The 27,740-nt window shown below is 39.0% G+C and overlaps 1 protein-coding gene across 1 annotated transcript in view; it reads left to right on the forward strand.

The window, feature by feature from the left end:
- The first annotated feature begins 15,212 nt into the window (after positions 1-15,212).
- Positions 15,213-27,740, forward strand: part of LOC149579474 (P-loop containing nucleoside triphosphate hydrolases superfamily protein) — a 56,836-nt gene continuing 44,308 nt past the window's right edge. The window contains exons 1-2 of the mRNA XM_089833008.1: positions 15,213-16,050; positions 18,949-19,134. Of these exons, the coding sequence (XP_089689134.1) occupies positions 15,523-16,050; positions 18,949-19,134 (714 nt within the window). The 5' untranslated portion in view covers positions 15,213-15,522. The remainder of the gene's footprint in view (positions 16,051-18,948; positions 19,135-27,740) is intronic.

The following is a 27,740-nucleotide window of genomic DNA, read 5'->3' on the forward strand; positions in this document are numbered from 1 at the left end:
TTATTTATTTTTAAAAAATTACTTGTGATCTCCACATTAGCCCATGTTGTGACCTCTATTTATTTAACTTTTGATTTAGGTTTTAGTTTTTTAAATTATTTTTTATATTAGTTTGGTTTTTTCTTTAAATATTGTTTTTTAGTTTCTGTAATTTATTTAGTCAATAGAATATTTGTTAGAACGTTATTTTTTCACTTTTTTTTTTTGTATTTTCTTATTAATTTTTCATAATAGATTTTTTGATGGGGTTTTTTAAATGATTTTTCTTTTTCATATTTGATAAATTGGATTTAAAAAATGGATATTTATTAATCTAGTTAAAAGATTTTAATAAATATTATATTATTTAAATTGAAATTATTAATACTCTAATTTTTCACATAAGATTATATTTTAAAAAACGATTTTATTATCGAGCACTTATCAACTTATTGTTGCAAGCATGGATGCTTTGTAGAGAAAATGGTGTGGGAGCGAGAAATGGCGGGCTATGGCGGAAGGAGGCAACGGTCACCTGGTTTTGAAGCTAGTTACCACAGGAGTCGGGGTGGTTTGAGTTCGAGTTTTTGCCAGATTGGAGGGCATAGCTATGGGCAGGACAGGGGTCCGAAATGGCCTTTCAACCGATATGCGGGAAAGCAAAGACAGAATCCATACGCCTAGTTTACTGCTAGGCAGTTTCAGCCTCCTCAAGGACGCTCAAAGCGTTGGAATGAATGGAATCGGGGTTTCTCATCCCAGGGCAACCAACCGGAGTATAGGAGGTTTGATAAGTTTGATTTCAAAAAAATAGCCCATAAATTTTATAAACCAAAACCACAGCTTGAGCAGGGAGAGAGTTTGAAGAAGGCCACGATGGAACCAAATCAGCCCACAAAGGCGAACATCACCTATGAGGTAATGTTCATAGTGCGCTTGGATAATGTCAAGTGGCAGGAATCTGTGGAGTTTTATAAAGAAAAGGCTTTCTTTTTTAAGTGGCTGGGTCCATGGCCCTCAGTAAGAACTATTAGATTGGGTTGCAAATCTCTATGGGGGGTTGAATGCAGACTAAAAACCCTATCGAATGGCTTTTATATGGGCATAGCTCCAAGAAAAACAGAGAAAAATAACATTCTGGAAAATGGTCCATACTTACTGGAAGGTAGAGGTTTTTTTCTGAAGGACTGGGAACCAAATTTTGACCCTTATAAAGAGAAACTACAGGTTTTCCCCCTATGGATCGATCTAAAGAATCTTCCAGTAGAATATTGAGAGAAGGATGCTTTAGCTGAGATTGGTAACACAATAGGGGCTTTTGTGAAAGCAAAAGGGGTTTTGAACACTTTGGATTCATCCTCTCATCCAAGATTGTTAATCAATATTAAAGAAGGAAACCCATGCCCAGATTTCATAAACATCAGCACAAATCACGGGGTGTGGAAACAAAATATAGAGGTCTGGGATGGTAGAATGGTTTCTAATCAAAATGAAGGGGTGAAAGACTACTTATTTACAAAAGGAAAAGGGTTGATGGAGGATAGGCTTCTTGAATTATTGGAATGGTAGGAAGCTCATAAAACAACTGTCGATAGCAACCCTACAACCCCCATTTATTTGGATCCACCAGTTTGTTAGGATATGATGCATGATGGTTTAGCTGTTCAAAAGGTTATAAATGGTGATGGAGATATATGTCTTCAGATAATAAAGGACTATCAACACAGGAGGTGTTGGAAAACCCCTTAGAACAATGGGCGAATAACAGGGGTGCGGCTGTAAATGTGGAGCTGGAGATATCGAGTCCCAATTCAGGTAATTTGGCTTCTGTACTATGGTTGGTTTAGACATTGGTTCTAGAAAGAAGGCTCAGCATAAGTCGTGTAGGAGGGATGAAGATGTCACCATGTGCTCTGCTCTGGAGGGGCAATTACAGGGCCGAACACCCACGATGGAAAAAGTGTTTGAAAATTTTAAAGACATAGAGATGTCCCCTACAAGGAATTTAAAGGATTCTTTTGAAGGCTCTATGCACAACAACTATTTGAAGGAAGATGGAGGTTCTACTCAAGAATCACTAGAGGATGAAGACTCTCTGAATGATCTAGGCCTTTCAGAAGTTAAAGGGATCCAAGAGGAGAGAACATTAGAACAGTCCAACTCTCTAAAGACAAAGCCTAATGTAGGAAGCAGAAAGAAGAGAGGTCCTAAACCTGTCAGTTTGAAGTTGGAGGCAGCTGGGAACGATGCAAATCAATCCAAAATTTTAAGATCGGGAAAGGGTTTAGCCTTTTCTCGGGCATTATGAAAACCTTATCGTGGAATGTCAGGGGCTGCAATGCCCCTAACAAGATTCGTTTGATCAAGAGATGCTTAGATAAAGCAAAACCTGACTTGGTGCTTTTACAAGAGACTAAAATTAAGGAGGAGGACTTTATGGCTTTCAAAAATAAATTCAAGAGATGGGAGTGCTTATTGTCGGGGTCTAATGGAGCGTCTGGAGGCATGGCCATCCTTTGGAGACTGGAGGTTTTAGAGGTAACTATTTTTTTCTTAGAGTGTAATTGCCAATGGTTTAGATTATACGTTAAACAACTTCACTATTCATTTTCGGTCTTCAATATCTATGGACCAAATAATAATGGTCAGAAGAGATTTTTATGGCAATCTTTATCTACAAGATTGGAAGGGTTAGGGAAAGAGGTAGCCATTTTTGGGGGGGATTTTAATGTTATTCTAAATTCGGGCGATAAAAAAGGGGGTAAAGGGTGGATCTCTGAAAGTCAAAAAGACTTCAGTAACTTTGTCAATGAAAATGGACTAATTGATGTTCAGTTTAAAAAAGGTGAATTTACTTGGACAAATAGAAGAGAAGGTTTTGTTCACATTGCAGAAAAGCTTGATAGATTTCTTGTAGCTAGAAATTGGGCAGAGACAGACTGGTCATGCTCAGCGAAAATTCTACCTTTCCAAGGCTCAGATCATTTTCCCATTTGCTTATGGTTTCAAGACGAAAATTCTCCAGAGAGGTGTCCTTTCAAATTTGAAGCAATGTGGATGAAATCAAAAGGGTTTGAAGACCTAATAGCTGATTGGTGGAATTATGCCCCTCAAAGAAAAGGAAATAAAGCTTTTATCTTTTTCAAAAAATTGCAATATTTAAAGGAGCAACTGAAGATATGGAACGGGACCATTTTGGGAACATCTTCAGCAAGAAGGGTGAGATCGAAGAGAAACTGAAAAACTTGAGTCTTAAAGTAATTGAAAAGGGGATGTTCGAGGATGATTTTAGGGAGGAGAAGATGCTGAAGAAGGATCTTGAGGTTTGCTTGAGCAAGGAGGAAATTTTTTCGAAGCAGAAATCCAGAGAGATGTGGTTACGTGAGGGGGATAGAAATACAAAAATTTTCCATAATTCAGTCAAAATTCGAAGGGCCAACAATAAAAATTTTGATATTCAAAAAGAGGATGGTTCTATTTTGTAGGAAAGGGATGAGATAAATGTAGAAGCAATTAACTTCTTCTCACATAGAGGTTAGTTGAGGGATCTGAATCAAGCTGTAGTGGAGGAGGCTCTTAATGTAATCCCAAGAACAATTATAGATGAACAAAATAAAGTACTGATGGAACCTATTCGGGAATGTGAAGTGGTAGATGCTTTAAATGGTTTGGGAGGGGATAAAGCCCCTGGCTCTGATGGGTTTCGAGCAATGGTGTTCAAAAAGTTAAGTTCCATTTTTCTAAAAGATATTTGGGATGTTGTTGAAGAATCTAGACAAGGTGGTTACATTCTTAGAGATTTCAATAATACTTTCATAACCTTAGTGCCAAAAAAGGAAAATCCAACTACCTTTAAAGACTTCCGACTGATATCCTTATGTAACACAGTGTATAAGATCATTTCAAAGGTTTTGGCCAATAGGCTGAAAAAGGTGATGGGTTCTATTATTTCAGAGGAACAGAGTGGTTTCCTGCTAGGGAGGTCAATTTTTGAAGGTGTTGTTGTTGCACATGAGGCAGTGCATTCGGTCAGGACTTCTAAATCACAAAATATGATGGTGAAACTTGATATCAAAAGGACCTATGATGAGGTGGATAGAAGTTTTCTTCTGAAGGTTCTTGAGAAGTTCGATTTTGCTCAGGATTGGTTACAGTGGGTAGAGAGCTGTTTAAGTACTCCAAGGTTCTCGGTACTGGTCAATGGTAGCCCCCAGGGATTCTTTGAACAAGAAAAAGGAATAAGACAAGGGGATCCTCTATCCCCTTTTTTATTCATTATAATGGTGGAAGTTCTAGGGAGACTCATCCTAAAGCAAAAGGAACTAGGCTTATGGAAAGGCATAAAGATTACGAAAATGGTGGAGGCTTTTACCCATCTACAGTTTGTGGACGATACTTTTTTAGCAGGGGTAGGAAGTATAGCAAAGGCTAGAATCATGAAGGAAACTTTAGAAGTTTATGGCAGGATCTTTGGTCAGTTTATAAATTGGAATAAATCAGAGATATTTTTCTTTAACACCCCCCACATTCTTCGTGTTAGGATTTGTAGAATTTTGCAAATGAGAGTAGGTCAGCTGCCAAATAAATATCTAGGTATACCTCTCTTTGAAGGTAGAAACAAATCGGAGTTTTGGGACAGCTTAATAGAGAAATGTCAAAGGAAAATGGAAGGATGGAAGGGGAGATGGTTATCCTCTGCTGGCAGAATCTTAATGCTTCAAACGGTCATCTCAGCAATGCTAGTGTTCTCTATGATGTGTATGGGTATACCCAAAAAGGTAGTCCATATTGTGGAACAAAAAATGCGAAAGTTTTTTTGGAATGGATCTAATGATGGAGACAAAATCCCTCTATTGGCATGGGAAAAAAATGTAAACCAAAAGAAGATGGCGGGGCGGGCATCAGAAATTGGGAAGTGTTGAATAAAGCACTAGGAGCTAAACTGGTCTGGTCCATGTATGAACATCCATTACAATACTGGGTCAGGATCTTGAAAGGAAAATACCTTGACTCAAATGTAGTGCATAGAATTTTTACCATTAAAAATCCTCCCAAAGGGTCAGCAATCTGGAACTTTATGATGTCTTGCAGAGAGCCTATAGTGAAACATATTTCATGGAGGATTGAAAATGGGTTATCTGCTAAATTTTGGGAGGATTCATGGAATGGGTATAAAGTTTTAGGTTTGGAAGAGGAGCATGCAGATTTAAAGGTTTTTTTCAAAAGAAAATGGGGTAATCGTATTGCAGATTACATGGTTAGGAAAAATGGCCCTTTGGGTATGGAATGGAGTTGGAAAGATGTGCCAGTAGGGGAGTTAACAGAGGCACAAGTTGTAAGAATGCAATCTATTTTTCAACATAGAGGGTTAATGGTAAGACCTTCTCAAGATATTATTATTTGGTGTGGTTCAATTTCAGGTAACTACTCAGTAAAACTTGGTTATTTTATGTTAGCAGAACAAAGTATTGATAAATTCACATCTAAAGATTTGTGTTGGAATAAAGATAACCTACCTAAAGCGGGGGCTTTTACATGGCTTGCATATAAAGGTAGAATTCTAACTACAGAAAGGCTAAAGAGGTTTGGAATAAATGGCCCATCAAGATGTCGACTGTGTGAAAAGCATGAAGAATCCATTGATCATCTCCTTGTTCAATGCTACTATGCTAGAAAGTGTTGGGATTATGTGCAAATCAAATTAGGTTGGCAGGGGCCTAGAGATAATAGTGTTAAAGGCGTGTTAAACAGTTGGCCTAGAGGTCAAAGTAACTCAACTCTATCAAGTATTTGGCTAGTAACACCATCCCTTATTCTATGGGAACTCTAGAAAGAACGTAACAGGAGAATTTTCAGGGGAGAGAAAGAAACATTGAGAAGGTTTTTAAACAGAGTGATAAATGCCATTGAAGAAACAATTAGCACTTCAGCAACACACAAACAAACAATGGCTATTCCCTACACTAAGGAAGATAGGAAACTACAGAAAGCTTGGCTAGGCATCAGATTCAAATCCCCCTCAGGAACTCTTGTTTTAAAAAAGAAAAATTTTGGTGTGCAGAAAGTTGTTTGGAAAGCACCTAAGGAAGGATGGGTGAAGGCAAATTTTGATGGAGCAGCTAGCAGCAACCCAGGCTTGTTAGGAATTGAGGTCATCTTACGAGATGATAGTGGTAATATCATCTTACAGGGAGCAAAAAAATTACCCAGGGGAACAAGTAATATTGCGGAATGTAATGCAACTCTTATAGTGGTCAGAATAGCAAAAAGAGAGGGTGTCAAAAAACTTCATCTGGAAGGTGATTCACTATTGGTAGTGCAAGAAATTACAAAATTGCAGATAAATGCATGGCACCTGGAATTGGTAATAAACCAAATTATTGATGAAATCAACCAATTTGAAGATTTTAATATTTCACATATTAAAAGGGCTAGTAATGTCGAAGCAGATTTTTTGTCAAAATGGGCGACTTCACTAAAAGATGATAACCTCAGAATTAGGCATATAAACAGCTCGAAGAATTTGAATTTAAGATTAGAAGAGGATTTAGTGTTAATGAATTATGTTAAGAATGGGGAAAGGACAGGTTTTATTGCTACATAGATAGATTTTGGGGATAATCTTTGAAAATTCAATGTTAATAAATGTGTTAATCAAATTGTGAAGTAAAAGGACGGCCTCATAATGCATGATGGAATTGGTGTGTAATGCATTTATGTTCAAAGCCCATAAGTTTGGCTTCTTTAATATATATGAGCGAAGATAGCACTTTAATGGTAATGTTTTGAGGGAGCGCAAGAAGAGAGTAGTCATTTTAATATGGAGCCAACGTTCACTTTCAGAACTACAAAACAACAAAAAACGTTGTTTGGAGCAGTGGAAGATCTCAGGATTAAGAAGTTGGTTAAATGCCCAACAGAGGCAGTCATCCAGGCTTTTCAAGCCACTTTGGGGCCATTTTTCCATGAAGCCGATCATAGGTGGAAGCTACAAGCTAACATTGCAGCCATGATAATGGCTTGGGGCCTATAGATTGGTGAACATGAGTTAGTGGTGGGTTGGGTGATGAAGGAGCTGTTTGAGAAGGACTTAACCCCAAATTTGGATTCCCTTTTGGAATGGGCTCATCCAGGATGGGCTTTTGATTTCAGTGAGGGTTATGAGGATGAAGCGAAGGGCATAGAGAAAGGAATTGTGCTATTTTTAAATTGGCCAATAGGTTTCAAAAACCAAGAAGCCTACACAAATGAGAGGCGTCAGGCGTGGAATGCATTAAAGTTTGGCATTATGGATTTCAAGGAGGAAGAGCGAAGGAAGATGGTGCCCAGTAATTTCCCCACTTGCAGAGGCTAGTTTTTGCTATCCTAAGGGAAGAAGATACGTGTTGTGCGATCGAATATGTTGAAATTTTTTGGGTGAATACTGCGAATTCAGGATTGTTGCAGGATAATTCAGTTTTGAATGTGTTTAAAGTGGAGGTTTATGCACACTTCCCCTGCTTAAAAGGATGATGAAAGGCGACACTCAGCGGATGAATCTAAGTTGGAGTAGTAGCAGATGTGCGACACTGTTGTTTGTGGAAAGAATGTTTTTGGTTATGACAGTCACAAACCAACTTTTGGCATTTTAGTTGTCCTCTTCACACGCCTTAATGTAAATGTTGTAATTGGCCTAAAAAGAGGTCTTTAAGGTGTTTATGATGTAGAGCTTCTTTTTAGAAAGAAGGTCCAAACTTATAGGTCCTTGTTTATGATGTAACTTTTTTACGATATTAATAAAACTATTTCTATTACCGACCAAAAAAAAAAACTTATTGTTGCAAGCACAAAAATATGCAATAGCTAGCATTATATTATTTTAAATTATATTATATCTATACTATAAATATATAAGTACAAATGTACATAAAGATCAATAACATTCATAGCAGAGCTTTCTCAAGTGGTGATGGCTCTCCCAATGGCTGGAGTGATTGCCTGTGACAAGTGTGGCTAGGGCCTATGTGCCCTAAGCTTGCTCGTCATCGGTGTTGGTGCTCTCCTTATGGACAAGTTCGTTTCTTCCGGGCCAGCGCTGGGGGTTGTTGATGCTACGGAGTGGGGTCGGGGAGTGTTTTCAAGTTTGGTGTGGGGTTTTTTGGGGGTTTTGGTTGAAGAGTGAGATTGGGGTCAGTTGGGGCTACCTAAAGTGTGTGGCCTCTTCTCTTATATTATGCTTTGTGCATGATAATTTGATGGTGCCTGAAGGTAAGGAGATTTTAGATTGGGGTTAGAGTTTTCTCAAGCATTTGACATGGGGCAATCAAAGACTCTTGCGTCTCAAACTTTGTCTGCTGATATGGAGATGGTTGATTCCTCCATGTTGATGCGGGCGAGGGATAAGGGCCAGATTGACTTCTCCCATCTGGGGTGAATGCTTCATCGTTGAAGGGTTTTGTCCATATTAAGAAGATGAATGGGTGTTTGGAGTGATCTGATGATTGACCAGTATTGGTTATTCAACTAGAGCATGTGCTTATCTATAAGTTTTTGGGTCTCCATTTTTCTCTTCTTGTGTTGGAATTGTGGGCGCATCGGATTTGGAATCCTGAAGGGGATATGGAGATTCTTCTGGCTGCTGACAACTATTTTATGGTTATTTTTTAAATATGACTGACAAGAATAAGATGTTTGAAGGTGGTCCATATTTCTTTAACCAGGCTGGGCTTTTTATCAAATTCGAGCACATTGGGTTTAACTCTATTGAGGAGATTCCCTCTCGAGTCCCAGTGTGGGTTCATCTACCAAGGCTACCTCTAGAATTTTGGAGAGAGGACATTCTTCACTTAATCTTGCTTTTGCTTGGGAAATCGGTAGGGTCGGCTACACAAACTCAAGATTGAAAGGTAATTCCAAATGCACAAATTTGTGTAGAGGTTGATCTTAATAATCCACTATCTGATTCTATAGAAATTTTCTTGGGCCCTATCTCATGGATTCAATAATTTGATTATGAGACTTTACCTTTTAGATGCAGGATATGCCATGGGTACGGGCACTTACAACGTAAGTGTCCCCGAAATAAATTCTCTAAAAAATTGGCTTCTACTAAGCTGGCCCCTAAGGATGATAAGGGTGAGGCGCCTATGTCAGAGGGGTTTGTAAACAAAGAGGGTTTTATCCTAGTTAAGCCACACAATAAAGGAAAAGGGAAGAAGAGAACCTAGATGGACAAACAAAATGATGGCACTTTTAACCGGTTTAATGTTCTGGATAACTTAATACAAGAGGAAGGCATACCAGTTGAGCTACCCTCGGGGGATGGATCTCTTCGGGGGCCCTAGGTGGGGGGAGGTAAGGAGTCTAGCCCAAGTATTAGAAGGGGAACAAGGTCAACCAGTTCTTTTGAATAGATTGGATCAGGAGAAAATTTGTGATGTCCCTAGAGGGTCATAACTTAAGGGCAACCCAAATATCACAACTTCTACTCTCCCTATCCAAAATGGGATGCTAAACATCACAATAGGTACTAAATTTGTACCTTCTTTAAGCTTACAACAAAAGCCCTTTTTAAAAGTGCCCTTAGAGAAGTCTACTAAGAGTGGAAGGAAGACTGATCAGAAGAAGGTTAAGATGATGGGAGAGACTTTAGTTGAGTCAAGGTTTGTGAAGCCCATTGATTCCCACTTCTCGTAACCTTCTAAATTATTCTCTCTTGGAATGTGAGGGGGTTGAGCATCATCCTTAGATAAAAGGTTGTTCGTAGATTGATAGATTCTCATTCTTCAGATATCATTTTCATTCAGGAAACTAAGCTTGCAGTTGATGATTTGGATAGTTGCGGGCCAAATTTGTGGTCCCATGGTAGCTAGTGGGGAGTGGGTGCTCAAGGTAGCTCGGGTGGACTTGCCTATCTCTAGAATCCTAGGAAGGTGACTCCTCTATGGTGGATTTCGAGTAGGTCCTCTATCTCTTTGATTGCTTCTCACTTTGAGACAGGAGAAAGGTGCATGTTCTCCAATATTTACGCTCCTAATGATTTGGAGGGTAAATCTCTTATGTGGTCACATATCACCTTTGTTCGCTCCTTAGATCCTTTCCTCCCTTGGATTGTGGCTGGAGATTTTAATGCTATTACTAGTTTAGAGGAAAAAAGAGGCAAGATTGCTCGACTGGGCCCTTCTTTGAGTATGCTTAGAGATAATATTAGTTCTTTGAACCTTATTGATGTTAAACCTAACACTGGTACCTTCACCTAGAATAACAGAAGGAGCGGGACAGAGACCATTTCAGAAAGGCTAGATAGGTTCCTAGTTTCTTGTTTTTGGATGGATATCAGATGGTCTACCAGATTAGAAATTCTTGATTGGAGAGGCTCTGACCATTGGCCTATTAAGCTTTTTGTCACTCCTTTTGAGGCTTCTAAAAATCCCTCTTTTAAGTTTGAGCTAATGTGGTTGAGGGATCCCTCTCTACAGGATCTTATGATATCCTTCTGGCATGAAGGCAGGGCTCCTCGTGGCATAACCATGTTTTCCTTCAAGAAGAGGCTTCAACATGTGAAATTGAGGCTTAAAAAGTGGAACAAATAGTGCTTTGGGAATCTTCAAGACCAAATGCATGCGACCTAGTCTAGGTTGGATAGTGTCACACGCCAGATCAAGGACCAAGGAAAGACTCTTGATTTAATTTTTGCAGAGTCCTCAGCTCTAAGGGCATTAGAGGAATGGGATCTTCAGGAGGAAATCTTTTGGAAGCAAAAGTCTCTTGTGGATTAGCTATAGGAGGGAGACAAAAACACTCCTTTCTTTCATAACACGGTTAAAGCTCGTAGGTCTGGTAATTCTATCTCTTCTCTCGTTTCTGTTTCTGGAGATCAACTCTCATCTAGAGGGGGGATTTCTCTAGAGGCCATTAGATACTTTTCCCAATTTTTCTCTAAGGAGGGACTAGTTCAATGGTGGAGACAAGGGTTATTTTAGATTGTATTCCCCAACTTGTTTCTAGCAATATGAACAGGAATTTGTTAAGACCTATTTTGCTTGAAGAGCTAGAGAAGGTGTTTTTTGGTATGAAGAAAGGTAAAGCCCAGGGCTCGGATGGTTTTCCTATTGAATTTTTCCAAGAATTTTAGGAGATTATTAAATTTGATCTTCTTGAAGTAGTCCATGAATTACATTAGAACAAACAAATGCTCAAGTCTTTGAATGCTACCTTCTTGGCTCTCATTCCCAAGATTGATGGGGCTAACAGTTTGGATCAGTTCAGACCTATTGCTTTGTGCAATGTTTGTTGAGATAATGAGTGTTGCACACATTGCATTATATTGTTATATTTTATTATTTTATTTTTTATGTAATGTTGCACCTAGATGGACGTGCAACATGTAAAGATTCCCATGAAATATTCTTCATGAGTTGTATTGTAACATTGTGATAATATTTTATGTAATTATTTAATATTGGGGAAAAGAATTAAATGCCCAATATTAAATGTGGGGTCAGTGGGTTAGGTAGCACATGGTTTTAGCACATGGTTTATGTAATACCACTTAGTGGTTTTGTGGGACTTGCTACTATATAAGTAGCCACAAGGGTAGTTGTTGTAGAGAGTAAGAGTGAAAAAAAAGGCAAGAGTCAAGTGGGACAAGGCTTGACAGGTTAGCCAAGGGAGCATTTGTGAAGGTTGGAAGCATGGCATGGGATGTGTGGATTCATGCTTGTTCACATAGTTTTCTCGGTTGTGGCTATGGCCATGAAGGCTTCCATGGTTGTATTGCAATGGTATTTTTTGCTGAATAATACATGGTGATGAATGCTTTTGGAGGCTGGGTTTTCCCCTCAATGAGGGTTTCCCAGGGTATATCTTGTGTCACAATTTTTGTGGATATGTTATCTATTCTCTTGTATGTGGATTTCAATTACATATTGATTTTAGATCTATTATGGGTTATGTGGAAACGATTATATTCCTTGTTGCCAAGTTCCTTACAATGTTACTTACAAAAATATCACCAAATTGATTGTTGAAAGGCTCAAGCCTTATTTGGCTACTTTGATATTTGAGGAACAGGGAGGCTTTGTTGGTGGCAAACATATTCTTGATCGAGTGGTTATTGCTTCAGAGGCTATCCACTCTATGACCACGTCTAAGGAAAAGGCTATGTTTATTAAGTTGGATTTAGCAAAAGCATATGAGTGGGTTAGCTAGGAGTTCTTGAGTCATGTGTTTCTAGCTTTTGGATTTGATGTGGAATGAGTTGTTTGGATTCTCAGTTGTGTGACTTCCCCATCCTTTTTGATTCTTATTAATGGAGAATCTACTGAGCTATTTTCTGTGTCTTGGGGACTCTGACAGGGGGATCCTCTCTCTCTATATCTCTTTATCATTATGGTAGAGGGCTTAGGGAGATTTGTAAAATTTCAAGCCGAGCAAGGGCTTGTCTATGGGTGGAAGTGGAGCAATAATATTCTAGCGTACACACACCTCTAGTTTGTGGATGATATTGGATTGATGGGCTTGGCTACAATAAATGAGGCAAGAAATTTTAGAATGATTTTTTAGACACTTATTTGAAAGCTTCTGGGTAGTAAATTAATGAAGGTAACTCATCTATTTTTTTTTTTAACACTCCACAACTGATCTAGCTCAGGATTGCCAAGATTCTCAGGTTTCAAATTGGCTCTTTTCCTCTGATTTACCTTGGAGTCCCCTTAGCTCTAGGGACCTAGTTGAAGGAGTATTGGCATGATCTTTTGGACAAACTTCATAGTAGGGTGAGCCATTGGACTAATAGGTGGCTCTCTTCCATTGGGAGAGTTATCCTCCTCAAGACAATGATTTAGGTTCTTCCCATTTACAGGTGTGTTGTGCAAACTCCTTCTACTAGGGTTATGAAAGAATTTGATGCTCTATCTCGACAATTCCTTTGGTTAGGTAACCTTCTCTCTTCTAAGTGGAGCTTAGTCAATTGGGACACAATTTTCTTGCTGAAGTTTTTTGCGGATCTGGGCCTTAAATGTATGGCTCTTGGTGCCAAGGCTTTAGCTGCTAAGTTATATTGGAGGTGGTGCAATAATCAGGATCATGATTGGGCTAAGATTATGGCCTAAAAGTACTTTCTGAGAGTGGATTATCAATATATTCCTAGATTGGCTCTAGATGGAAAGGGCTTCTTTATTTGGGATACTCTTAAAAAGGGAGCTCCTCTTATGGATATGTAACAAGGGAATCAACAAGATTCTTGGGATGGCCATCCTCACATTCTTTCTAGTTACCTCCACTTCCAACCTCTTTGCCATATTTTTACTACTCTAGGATGGACCAAGGTGGCACACTTCAAGACTGTCAAACAGTGTGGATCAGTGGATGTGGCTTGTTGGAAGGATCCACGAGAGTGGCCTCTGGGGGGTTCCTTGGAGATTCGAGCTAAATTGGCTAGTCTCCTCTCTAATAGGCCGAGTAGCTCCTCTAAAGACAAGGATATCCTTGCTTGGGGTCCATGTCCTAAAGGCAAGTTCAGTGTGGCCCAAGGTTATGCTTGGCTGGATAATCAAAGTCACGGAATAATTGAAGTTCCCTAGTGGAAGAAGGTTTGGAATAAATTTTCTTGGTTGAAGTGTAATTTTTTCTTATGGCTGGTTGCTTAGAGGAAATGTCGTAATTGGGATAACCTTTAAAGAGGAGGGTTCCACGACCCTTCTCTCTGTTCCCTCTGTATGTCGAATGGGGAGAGTGTTTCTCACTTATTCTTCTTATGCCCTCTGTTTAGAGAAATCTAGCATAAGTGGTGGGAGGCATAGTGTCATGGGTGCATCCATGCTGAGTTTCTTATTGAATTTTGGGATAGCCTTGGCAGACCTCTAGTGAAAACAATGTTCCTTTAGGTGGCTTGGGTTGTTGGACCCACTTTTATTCTTTGGAATCTTTGGCTGGAACGTAATCACAAGACTTTTTGTAACTCTAGTTTAGGAGTCACTGAACTATGGTAGATGATTTTGAGCAGACTCTAGGAAACTATCTATGCCAAGTGTGATATGACTAAACCTGTGGACCTTGGTGCCTACATTATAGTTAGGAATTTGGGACTGGTGGACAAAGGATTGGGATGCACAAGCGATAAGAGATCTCAGCCGCTCAAGAGAAAGGTTTGTAGGGTGGGGAGATGGAGACCGCCGCCGATGGATATCCTTAAAATTTATACTGATGGTTCCTCCTATGGGAACCCTGGACCGACAGGTATGGAGGGTATTAGAAGAGGTAAGGACGATAATGTTATTTTTATGTTCTCTATCTATAAAGAAGTTCATTCCAATAACCTGATGGAGGCACTGGCCATTAAGATAGCTATTGAGCGGGGATGCTCTTTAGGTTGGAGGAAGATTTTATGTGTGTCAGATTCTCAGATTGTTGTGGATATGATCAATAACCAGAGTGTGGATGATGTTAACTAGCAGTTAGCCTCTATTATTAGAGAGATTCTTTATCTGAGTAATTTTTTGGATTGGATCTCTTTCTATCATATTCCTAGGGAATGGAATGGAGTGGTTGATGTCTTGGCAAAATGGGTGTCGGAGAAAGGAGATGGTTGGGATATTTCAGGAAGGGATGGACTTCTTGCTGAGTATATTTTGATTTTTGAGTAGTTAGTGGAAAATGATAGGATCTAATTGTTCTTGTGTTTGAGTCTGGTTCTTTTGGGCCTGAGGCCTCTTGTAATTTTTGACTACGATTGAACAAATTTTTACCCCTTTTTCCAATAACATTCATAACATAATCAAATTTAAAAATGAATTATTTATTTAAGCTTACAAATATTTATAATTTTAAGTATAATGCTAATATGATTGAAACCTAAGTTTAACAATAACCATTCACTTAAGAAATATAGAAAAATATTATTTTAATTTAAAAAAAAAACTATATCAAACTTATAATATTAGGTATGTTGATAATGAAAATTGGTTTGATAGACATCTAAAAATAGAGAAGCCTTAGCCGTCATATATTTTTATTAGCACAATACTTTTTCCCCCTTTTTTTTTTTTCTCTTTTTCATATTTGATCTACTATATATTCTAATATTTTTATTATTATAAAATGAAGAATATTTTATAGATTATAGAATAAATTTTTAAGTTAAGATGTCATAGTTCTTTTTGTAACTATCATTTAGACATATTTTATACAAATAAATCTAATTTTATTTATCCTAATTGACGTTATATATCTATTCGACCTTCCCATTACACCTCAAGGTGGCACTCTAGTTAACTATGATCAATACTCTTAAATAATCCAATGATGTAAAAGCGGCTATTTGCCTTTGCCTAGTAATCATTAAACCTAAGTAAAACTCAAAAAAGGAAAATTGTTCTTCCCTAAACCCTAGTGTTACTTTTTGAGGTATACAGTGGAAATTAGTTCTTCCTTTCCCTAAGATCAACTACAGCATTAATTTCGACCAATTCGTGGACAATATAGGGTTTAGCGCTTTGTAGTGCAATTTTTTTCCGATTGATATCGGAAGACAAATTAGTCAAGGTTTGCGGTTGATCGAGTTTCATGGAGGAAATTGAAGTTCAGGATTCGAATCCCGCTGATGAGATAAATGTGGCTTTAACAGAGAAGAAACGGAAAAAATCTTATGAGAAGAAGAAGAAGAAGAAGAAGCACCTCGAAAGTAATGCAGAAGACCTCACACAACAGCTTCAACCCGTAATAAATGGAACGGGTTCAACTGACGAAATGGATGGGATGGATGCAGCAGAGCTAGAACTTGGCGAAGGAGAGAAAAAGAAGAAAAAGAATAAGAAAAGAAAAAGTGACATGAACACTGGACAGGATGAAGTAAAACAAGAGGAAAGCGCACTTGCCGCTGACAAAAACCACGAAATATTAGATGGAGGTGGCGACGTCTCTGATACACTTGAAAAGAAAAAATCGAAGAAGATAAAATTTTCTATCGAGCGGCTTGAAGGGGTGACTGTGAATGTTTCTGGAATCATGAGTAGCGTGTCATTTGAAACACTTAAGCTGTCGGAGCCGACTCTTAATGCCATCAGAGACATGGGATTTGAGAACATGACAGAGGTATGTCTCTTTTGATCGTTGCTATGTTGTTGTGGAAAGAAATACGAGAGTATCAGTGTTTAGTTGCTACGCAATTAAAGGAACTCAATTAATATATCATGATTCAGATTCATAGTAACGGTTAACTTTGTTTTTAAATGTCATGGAGGATATTTTAAACGGTAATATCATTGTTATGCTCGTTAGATTCACGAATAAATTATAAAACAGTTTACTAATCGATATTAGGCAGGCTAAATGGAGTGCACCTTTGTACTAATAAGCATGAAAATGTACATCTGTTCCATTGGTATATGCCAGTCATACCCAAAATTAGCAAAATAGCTGGACTTCAGCAAAAACTACCTAAAACATCCTATTCAGTACGATCTGTATTGCCATCGTGCTATGCCCCTATTAACCAAAATGGAGCTCAATCTATTAAATGAAATGAAATGAAATATTTTAATAATGTCCACGAGGCTAAGGCAGCCTATGGGACCCACACATAGCACCCACCCCCAAAATAGGGGAAAAAATAATCTAGCTGTAATCTTTTTTGATTAACTTGTCTCTCCGTCGATGAATTTTGATAATCAGGGTTGCTGTTCCCTTCAACTGATTCTCCTCAAATAAGTAGTTCAAGTCTCTTTTTTCTAAGATCTCAGCGTATCCAGATCTGAGGTCGCTGTATGCCAGCACTCCGTGACAAAGTGGTGCTCTATCTCCACCACCCCCATATTACAGAATAAACATGTCCTGTCTGCCCACTCTTCTTTTGGAATCTGCCATCTACCGGTTTCACATCTCAGCTGGTGAGAACTAGGTCTGAGTTGAGTTATAAGCATTTTTGCTCTCCATTTAATAGGTGCCCTTATATAGGCCTTTTCATCATGACTAGAAGTAGGGTTAAATTCTTTAATATAGTAAGATTTTTTCTGCCCCTTGTGTCTTGTCCAAATGATATTAAGAATTTTTTCCATAACAAACTTCTTTATTTCTTTATTACTACCCAGGCAAGTATGGATGTTAACATCCCATTTTTGCATCCACTTGTCATTTTGTTTCATCCATGTGCCTGTTAGCCTGTCAAGCTTTTCACCAGTGACGAGCCTAGGCCAATGATGTTTTTCCAAACCTTGAGTTTTCTTCAAATAACTTATCATCTGAACCAATGCGACGGCTTCTAACGGAAAAGAGCCAACCTCAGCCAATAAGATCTCATAGGGCACCATAGTCTTGGTTTTGAGATTGCAGGTAATAAAGCAACACTACACAAGAACATATTAGTCCCTATTTAAACAAAATTGGGCATCCTTTAACAGAAAATGTTCACAGATTTTCAACCTCATCAGAGCTTGCACCTTCTGTCGTAGCAGCCTTTCTGGCCTTCCATGGGCAATCCGACCCATACACGCTATGGTCTGTGCCCACCAATTCATCGTCCTCCTCCATCTGCAGTCCTCCTACCATCACTGGCACCTCTCCTTCGTTCATTTTGACTGGATTTCCCTTGTTTATGAAGGTGTGCAGCCATCCCAACCCCTCCTCCAGGACGGACCTCAAATTCCTAATCAGAAATAGGACTCCCTTCTTGGCAGCTGTTCTTAATATCTTCAGCTCTGCATAGTCTGTCGAGAAGATGGATGAATACTTGTCCATAGCAGGCCTTCTCTTCCAAGTGATATACTAATCTGGTGGCAAACGGATTCCAGATCTGTCCACCATATTGCTCAGCCTGTGCTCCATTCTACTCAGAAACTTATTCCAAATCATTTTTTCACAAAGAACCACTGCCATTTGCTTATTTTAATTCACATGAAGTTTGAGGCCAAGAACATAGCAGAGAGGTTGGAATTGGCTCTATACCTATGGTCTGCTTGTTAATCTAAGGTTGGTACACTTATTAAAATGTGGTTGCTTTAAACATCAACATCTTCTTTTATGTTGTCTTTGCAGCAATTTTTTAATCTACCAAATTCAAACGCTGTGTTCTCCTGCACGGTAGTCAACAAAATCACAATATGGAAGTCAAAGCAATTGCAATGCCTGCTGTTGCCTTTCTTGTATTAATGCTTGTTACAATACGCAGAAATAATAGAGTTGCATTGGAAGATAACCCAAAAAAATGGGTTGCTGAAATAGAAAAACATTTCACATGTCGTTCTCAATTGGTGTAGGTTTTGTCAATAACAAAATAATTTTAAAAATTGCATAGATGAAGTATTTTTAAATTGAGATTGGGAAGATATATGTCAGATTTTTAAAAAAATCAAACACATAGTATTTGGCATGGTTGGAAAATCAAAGTTTTTGGGCACACATGGTATGATATTCGATGAGTATCTGGGCTGTTACAGATCTGTATCCAAATTGGATACAGGGACACTCATGGCGAAGGAGGGTCAGGGGAGTTCTCGGCTACTGGTTTCAAATTATCATCTCTAGATTACATTTGGTTTCTCTTGTTTGTCTTACTTATAGTTTTCTATCACAAAATGCATCGATACACACATAAATTCGTATGTACTCTTTCTTCAGTTATTTTGAAACTTAATATTATACAGGATCATTATATGCAGCTATAAATACATACACAATATTATAGTTTTCTATCACAAAATATATCCATACACACATAAATACGTATGTACTTTTTCTTAAGTTAGTTTGAAACTTAGCATTATACAGGACCATTATATGCAGCTATAAATACATGCAACTAAAAAAGTTATATTGATTCTGAACTTTGATGAATTCTACATCAAGTCTTTATTGATCTTTCTAGTAATGTTGTACACCTTAAGTTATACTTACCATAATTTACTTTTTTGGCTAGTCATCTGAGTTAAGAGAATTATTGATGTTCATAAAATTTGCCTGGGCACTTAATTAATCTTATGAAATGCTTTATTTCAGATTCAATCGAGATCCATTCCAGAGCTAATGAGAGGCTCTGATGTCCTTGGAGCAGCTAGAACGGGTTCAGGAAAGACACTTGCCTTTTTGATCCCAGCTGTAGAATTGCTATATCATATATGTTTTACACCTCGCAATGGTACTGGTGTGATCATCATTTCTCCAACTCGAGAGCTCGCCATGCAGGTAGTGTTTACTATTTGGTCTGTTGATTTTTAACTTAAATGAATACAAATAGTGATTTTGCCATTATCTGATTACCATCATACTGTATGAAAATAATTTGCCTGATGCTATTTAGTTTTGAGATCTAGCGTCAAATTGGACATGCAAATTGAATGTACACTTTACACGAGTAGAATATTCATATTGAAAGCATTCTCTCCATTTAAGTCTTTCTATTAGATTTGTTGATTCAGTGAGTGTATAGAGGAGATGGACATTCGTTGTTGGGCTGTGCTCTTTTGGTGTGGCATTCAATCTCTGATATAACTTGATTGATAGATTGGGATATTGGAACCATAATTGGAAAACTCTCACTTGGCGACAACTCACCAAGCCCCTAAAAGTTTATTTGGGAAAAAATCTGTCAATTTTAATAAAAAACTTGGGAACCTAAAAAAGGGCTAAAATTTAATAAAAAATACATTTAATGAGTTAATTAGTTAATTAAAGAGAACACAAAAGAAACAAGCAGAGTTTAGATAAAGGCAAATTTCAGTGAGAAGATGCATTTAATGAGTTAATTAAAGAGAACACAAAAGAAACAAGTAGAGTTTAGATATATATAAATGCCTCACAACGCAGAAAATTCACTGGCAAACAAAACGATATCGTTTTTCCCTTTATCCTGCTGTCTTCTAACATAGCCGAGTTGTTTTCAAAAACTCGCCGATTACTTGGCAACTAAATGCAAAAAAAGCGGCAACTTTTTACTGTGCGATTAAATCTGCCAAAAACTCGCCTGCGTAAAAAACTCAGTGATTATGCCAACTATGATTGGAATACCTTAGCATTCAAATATAGCTATCTTTGTTACACAAATCAATAAGCAACACATTAAAGGAAACACATGAACTAATAGACAAGTCAAAGATGCACCTGAGACAGAGATTTACATGGGAAATCTTATGGTAAAAAAAGTCATCAGCAAAAGGACATCAACAATTGTATTGCTTAGGAGTGATGCTTCCAATGCAATAGGTCACTTCCACAGGTGCTGATTTATAGACCAACTAGTAGGACTTCACACCTTTAGGATACAACACATCAGATCAGTCTCATTCTGTCCAACCTTGGTGTCTCCATTTCATAGAATACCAACAGTCACATAAACATCTCAAATTTGTATCATGACTTTAGCGTGTTCTACATTTCATGCAACATGATCTCTCCAAATGAATGACCAACACACATAATGAACCACTGCTGCACTTTACTAGTCAAAGTTTGTTGGCCTGCATATTCTAAACTGTGTTCATTTCTTCCTCCACTATAAGCAAACACTGTCTATGGCTTCTGGTAGCAGAGACACATACTTGATTAATGCTAGCTACTTGCTGTACTTTTGGGAATCCTCTAAAACATCACAATGCCTGTAGGCATCTAGCAACACCACAAAGGCCCTTGCACTATCATAAACATTATCAATGACATACCTATAATTATATAGTTGTGAGTTTTCAATCAAATGTCTTGTGGTTGGGAATGCAGCCATGCTGTGCTAAATCATAACACATAATAACTCATCCCAAACTTTGTAATGTCCCCAAACTGGTTTCTATGATTATATTTAGTAATTTTCTGATTGCTGGAAAGAAGAATGGAGCTAAAACAGCAATTTAAATGACACTAAATGATGATTTAAACGACTTTTGGTATTTTTTTTGAAAGTTTGCAAACTGGAATAGATATGAGAGGGAGTATTTAATATAATTACTGAAGAAAACATACAAAATTTGAAAACTCTTATCAACATCTATTTCACAATTCACTGCATACTAAGTTGATGCATGTACAGTAGCTAAAATAACATCATCCTCATATAGATAGCAGCGTTGCTATATATTATATACACTTTAATGGTTATGATCTGGGAACTAAATTTTTTTTGGACAAGAGTACATCAAGTCTTCCATACTTGCATATGGTCATGACAACTCGAAATAATTCACTTTAGAATCTCTATATGGTGGAGTTCTACCTGGCAAAGAAAGTACCTAAGAGCTATTGTACCTCAAAGATAGTGCAAATGCAAGGAGGTGGAATGGCATGGTCAACTTGTTTGAATGATGAAAAATGGTTGATTCCATCCTTTTAAAAAATGTATCTTTAAGGTCAATCTCTCTCTCTCTCTCTCACTATGCTTTTTTTTCTTTCCTATTATGACTTTTATATGCTCTATCATCCTGCCCATGCTGTCATAGACTTCCCCAAAACATGGTGTGTCTATATTAGCAAAGCCTGAGCATACCTGTAATGTCCCCATTTTAGTAGTTGACCAAGTGTGTGTGCGTTAGCCTTGTTCTACATAGTCCCAAGGGCTAACGAAGGGTTTAAAGGGATCCTGGAGTGTTTTGGCCTAGTCATTTCCAGTTTGGGCCAAAACGAAGTTGATTTACTCAGTTTCAGGCATACTTACTATTTTTAGTAAGTCGGCAGGACACAGTGCGGGTCAATTTTGGTGATTGGATTCGATACTCCTCGGTGAGAGCTTTCCGATGAGCTATCACTCGCATTATTCGGAGTCCGATTGCTAATACATTTTAATGCTTGAAGTTTTATTAAAGTAACGTCTAATTTAATTGTAAAATATTAAAGTTTTACTTTAATATTTATTTTATGGTGATGTGTACCCAAGGGAGACATAAGGGGTATTTTAATATATGTTTTATATATTACACATCTTTTATCCCACATTGCCCATATGAGTTGAGCGGACCCTTGAAAATAGAATAAAAGGAAGCATTTGTGGCTTCATTAGGCAGGTTGAATATGAGAAGAAATTGGTGTGTGAGTTGCAGCTCCGTCCTTGGCATTTGAGGACGTTTATCCTCTCTTGTAACATTCTAGACGTCATTCCCTTGGGGTTTGGCCTTTGGAATTCTTTGTTATTGGCTTCATTATCAGGCAGTTTAGTTGCATTTCCGGCTACAGGCAGATTTGGTATTTTGCTCATATCTTCTTCACTACTTGTCCGATGCTTATGCCGCTTTGAGGGAATGGTATTACGAAGGTAGTGGACTGATTGAAGGACAAAGTATTGTAGCAGCAAGTTCAAAAGCATGGGCTGGAGTATTATGTCAATACTGCTGAAGTAATTAGTGAGTTGTTAAATCTGCCATGTATTTGGTTTTATGAATTCTGAAAATAACATTTTATTAGCAGCAGTTCATTTCCACTTTGCATATTATTGTAGTTTCTTTCTTGTTTATGTTGTATGATACTAATTCCATGCACAAAACACAACAAACAAATAAACGTTTGATTTCCGGAGTTATAAGGGGTTTAAAACATTAAACGGAGAAATAAGAGGTTGCATGCAAACTGTTTGACAAAATTCCTTTCAGCAAATTGGTTTAGTTTTTTGGGACATCCAGGGGTGCCCATTACAGTGGTATCAGAGCTATAAGTCCTGCCATCCTGTGGAGGTCTTATAGGGAATTTGGAACAGTCGGATAGAGGGAAAAAGTGTTTGACAAAATGTCAAAACACTAAAATCAGAAATAAATAAAAAACACAGGCTAAGCATTTATGTTTGAGCATGCGACAGGGGTCTTATAATTTCCGCGATACCAGAGCAAGACAAAATAGGATTTCAGACTTGCAAAGCAAACAGTCTAGTACATCCGTGCAGGTGGACATTGAATCCAACCATACAAAGACAGAGGAGATATTCTGTGATCAGGACAATAATATGGGTGATCGAGATGACAGGAATACAGGATTAGGCGGAGGCGGAAATGCTGGTCCAGATCAGGGGGAGGTACTGTTCAGACAGTTATTGGATACATTAGAGCAGGGGCAGCGTATGTAGCAGGAGCAGAATAGGCGAATGGACATGATGTTGCAGCTCATGGCTAGACAGATGGGTGTCAATATTAATCCAGGTGATGCCAACAACAGAAACAATAACAACGAGGGAAACAATAACCATGGAGGCCAAGGCAACAACAATGGTCTTGAGAATAACATTAATGGTAATAATGGACACGGCAACAATGGGAATGAGGCTGATAACTTTAGACACGTTGCACGCCCAGCACGGACTGCGAGCTCGAGACCTCTTCTACCCACTTTCCCACCCAGAGATCCGGTTCAACCAGTAAACGAACCGCAGATTACCGAGTTACAGGATCAGTTCAGGAGGGACTGGGAGGCTAGTGGACTGGAGTTTCAGGCGGATATTTCCCTTAGAGATCATATGGACTTGAGGATGAGACACATGCCTAAAGTAGGAGGGAGGAATCAAAACTTTGAGCTGAGGAAGAAAGTTGGAAAACTTTCTTTACCTTATTATGATGCTTCAGGGAAGATGACTGCACGAGCTTGGGTGCAGAAGGTAGATACATACTTGCAGCTAAATCCTATGCCTGAGGAGGAGGCTATCAAGTATGCGGCTATGCACTTGGATGGCGTTGCACATGAATGGTGGCATCATGGCATGGTGACTTTGGGGCATAATCAGATTACATCCTATGAGGAATTCACCGAAACATTGATTGAGAGATTTGACAGTAAGGATCCCGAGTTACATTTCAAGGAGCTAGCACAGTTAAAACAGTCAGGTTCTATGGATGCTTACATTGCCGAGTTTCAGCGCTTGTCTGTACTTGTTACTGATATCTCTCCTAGGAGATTGGTGGTGTTATTTTGTGATGGTCTTGCTGATCCATTACGAGGTTGGGTGAAGGGACATGATCCACTCACCTTAGCTGAAGCAACTAAAAAGGCACGAGATTTAGCCCCTTCGATATACAAAGGAAAAAACCATTCAACAGATTCTTCCTACCGGTAGGACAAAGACAAAAAACTGTTTCAGAAAGAGTATAGCAAACCCAAAGAAGGATCAAAGGGACTAGACAATGAAACCTTGAATGAACTTCGAAAGAAGAAGCTGTGCTTCCATTGTAGAGAGCCTTGGGACTTATCTCATAAATGTTCTCTTAAGGCTAAGGCAAATCAAATGGAGTATTTTTCAGCAGAAGAGTTAGAGTCAGAAGGGGAGGATCAGCACTCCGATTCAGATGAGGGTAACACTATAGAGGAGAGCAACATTCCTAAGGATGATAGATCGTTGGCACGCTTGACAGGGGCCCAAAAGGCAATCACATTTAAGGTCAGGGGTACTATCCAGGGGCAGAAAGTGATATCTCTTATTGACACTGGGGCTACACATAACTTCATAGATGCACAGTTGGTAGCCAGGAGAGGGTTACAGACAGAGGAGCATGATGGGTTTAGAGTCATGGTGGCTAACGGTGATAAGTTATTATGCACTCGGAAGATATCTAATCTTCGCATCAGGTTTGGAGATGGCTACGAGTTGGAGGATGAGTTCTATGTTGTGGACATGGGAGATTATGATGTCATCCTTGACATGACATGGATGGCTTCACTAGTTGAGTTCACACTCAATCTAGCGAAATTGGAGATGAGATTCCAGCATGAGGGCAGAACTGTGGTACTTAGAGGACTTTTAGATGGAGGTTGCAAAGTAGTGTCCTTGAGGAGAATGCAGAGACTTTTTCGTCATGATGACATAGAGTGGGCAGCAGAATGCTACATTATGCCAACTACACCAGAGCCATAAGAAAAGAGTCATCCACCAGATATCTAGAAGATACTTGATAGACACGCTAAAGTATTTAGCGATATTCCTCATGGGGTTCCTCTTGACAGAGGGATGGAACATGTTATTGAGCTCGAGGAGGGAGCCAAACCAGTTATGATTACTCCTTATCGTCATCCTAAGAAACACAAGGATGAGATAGAGAAGACGATTAAGGATTTGTTGGAGATGGGGCATATCAGGTCCAGTAAGAGCCCCTTTGCTTCAGCAGTAGTATTGGTAAAGAAGAAGGATGGGACGATGCGCATGTGCATCGATTACAGGGCACTGAATAAGAAAACAATTAAAAACAGGTATCCCATTCCTAGGATTGATGAGTTGATTGATGAGTTGCATGGGGCATGCTTCTTCACCAAAATTGATTTGCGATTCGGATACCATCAGATCAGGATGAGAGCAAAGGACATTGAGAAAATAGCCTTCCGATGTCACTATGGCCACTTTGAGTTCATGGTTATGCCATTTGGTCTAACCAATGCACCTGCTACATTTCAAAGTTGTATGAACTAGGTATTCAAGAAGCAGCTAAGGAGATTTGTCTTGATCTTCTTTGATGACATCTTGGTCTTCAGTAAGACCTGGGAGGAGCACTTACATCATCTGGAGGAGGTGTTATCTATTCTGGAGAGAGAGTCATTGTATGCCAAGGAATCTAAATGTGAGTTTTGCATGACTGAGCTCCTTTACCTGGGGCATATCATTAGTGTAGATGGCGTTCGGGTTGATCCCGAAAAGATTAGAGCTATTGTAGAGTGGCCTACTCCCACAAACCTTACACAGCTTAAGGGATTCTTTGGTTTATGTGGTTTTTATAGGAGGTTTGTTAAGGGATTCTCACAGATTGCTACACCCTTGACAGATCTTACCAGGAAAGGAGCCTTCATGTGGACAGGGGCAACACAGAGGTGTTTTGAGCATTTCAAGCAGGTAATGTCTTCATGTCCAGTTCTAGCTCTACCGGATTTCACGAAGCCTTTTGAGCTTCATTATGATGCATCAGGTGATGGGATTGGAGCAGTATTGATGCAGGAGAAGCATCCCATTGCATTCGAGAGTAGGAAGCTCCGGGGAGTTGAGAAAAGTTATTCTGTCTATGACCGGGAGATGTTGGCCATAATGCATGCATTGGCCAAATTTCAATCATATTTGGTAGGTGGACGTTTTGTGATCAAGACTGATCACAACAGTATTAAATACTTCATGAGCTAGCGTGATCTTAATGACCGGCAACAAAAATGGGTGACTAAATTGCAGGCTTATGACTTTGACATAGAGTTTGTCAAAAGTAAGAAAAATGTGGTGGTTGATGCCTTATCTCGGAGACCTCACTTATGTGCTCTGGCAGAGATTTCAGGAGATTGGAGAGATCGGATTATAGCAGAGTATGTCGGAGATGCTTGGGCTTCTGGATTGATTTCAGGTACCATACAGGATGATCGCTATGAGGTGATAGATGGATTGATCAGAGTTCAGGACAGGGTTTATTTGATTCCGTCATCACATTTGAGAGAGGCGATACTGAAGGCATTTCATGATGCACCCACAGCTAGACATCCGGTGGTCTTCAAGACCTACAGGCAGATCCGAGAGCGGTTTTCATGGAAAGGGCTCAAGGATGATGTTCAGAGGTATGTCAGGGAGTGTGTGGTTTGTCAACAGAATAAGGGAGAGCACACATTTCTTGCAGGTTTATTACAGCCCTTGCCTATTCCTGATAGGAAATGGGAAAGTATTTCGATGGACTTCATCACTGGTTTACCACGAGTGCAGGGAAGAGATTGCATCTATGTGGTGGTGGACCGCTTGACGAAGTTTGCTCACTTCTTTGCTATTCTGTCCACTTACACAGTAGCACAGGTGGTAGATCTTTTCTTTAGAGAGATATTCAGGTTACATGGGCTGCCCAGATTCATTGTCAGCGACCGGGATAGTAAGTTTATGAGTGTTTTTTTGGCAAGAGTTGTTTAGGTTGTGTGGTACAGATCTTACACCTAGCACTAGTTATCATCCGCAAATAGATGGGCAAACAAAGATTGTGAATAAATGGGCGGAAGGATATTTGAGGAACTATGTAACTACACAACAAAAGGCTTGGATTAGATGGTTACATATGGGAGAGTATTGTTATAACACCACTTATCATATGTCCATCAAGATGACTCCTTTCATGGCACTCTATGGTTATGAAGCACCTAGCTTCATGGATTTAGTTTTGGGGGACAGTAGAGTGCCCAAAGCCAAAAACTTATTGCAGGATAGTCAAGACATCCTGAAAGTGCTCAAAGAGAATATACAACAGGCCTAGAATCAATAGAAAATGTATGTTGATCAGCACCGAATAGAGCGTAGCTTCGAGGCAGGGGATATGGTTTACTTGAGGCTACAACCATATAGACAGTCATCGCTCAAGAAGAGCAGAGCTGAAAAGTTGAAACCTAGATTTTATGGTCCCTACAGGGTGATTCGCAAAGTGGGCAAAGTCGCCTATGAGCTTGAGCTTCCAGAGGGCAATCGAGTGCACAATGTGTTTCATGTGTCTAGGCTTAAGAAAGCCATTGGTCAGAGTGTAGTGCCTTCTGCAGATTTACCCCCTTTGGATGAGGAGGGGAAGCTTGTGTTAGTACCCGAGGCTATTCTGGACACCAGAGAGAGGAAGCTTAGAAACAGGATAGTGAAGGAGTATTTGGTCAGATGGAAAGACCTGCCGGAGGAAGATTCTACATGGGAGAGTGAGCAGGGTATTCAGCAGGTTGGACTGAGATTGCTTGAGGACAAGCAATTTCAAGGGGGGCGGACTGTAATGTCCCCATTTTAGTAGTTGACCAAGTGTGTGTGCGTTAGCCTTGTTCTACATGGTCCCGAGGGCTAACGAAGGGTTTAAAGGGATCTGGAGTGTTTTGGCCTAGTCATTTCCAGTTTGGGCCAAAACGAAGTTGATTTA

Source organism: Cupressus sempervirens, chromosome 1 (genome assembly GCF_028749045.1).
Source record: "Cupressus sempervirens isolate cs-2001-9-10 chromosome 1, ASM2874904v1, whole genome shotgun sequence".
Taxonomy (NCBI): Eukaryota; Viridiplantae; Streptophyta; class Pinopsida; order Cupressales; family Cupressaceae; genus Cupressus; species Cupressus sempervirens.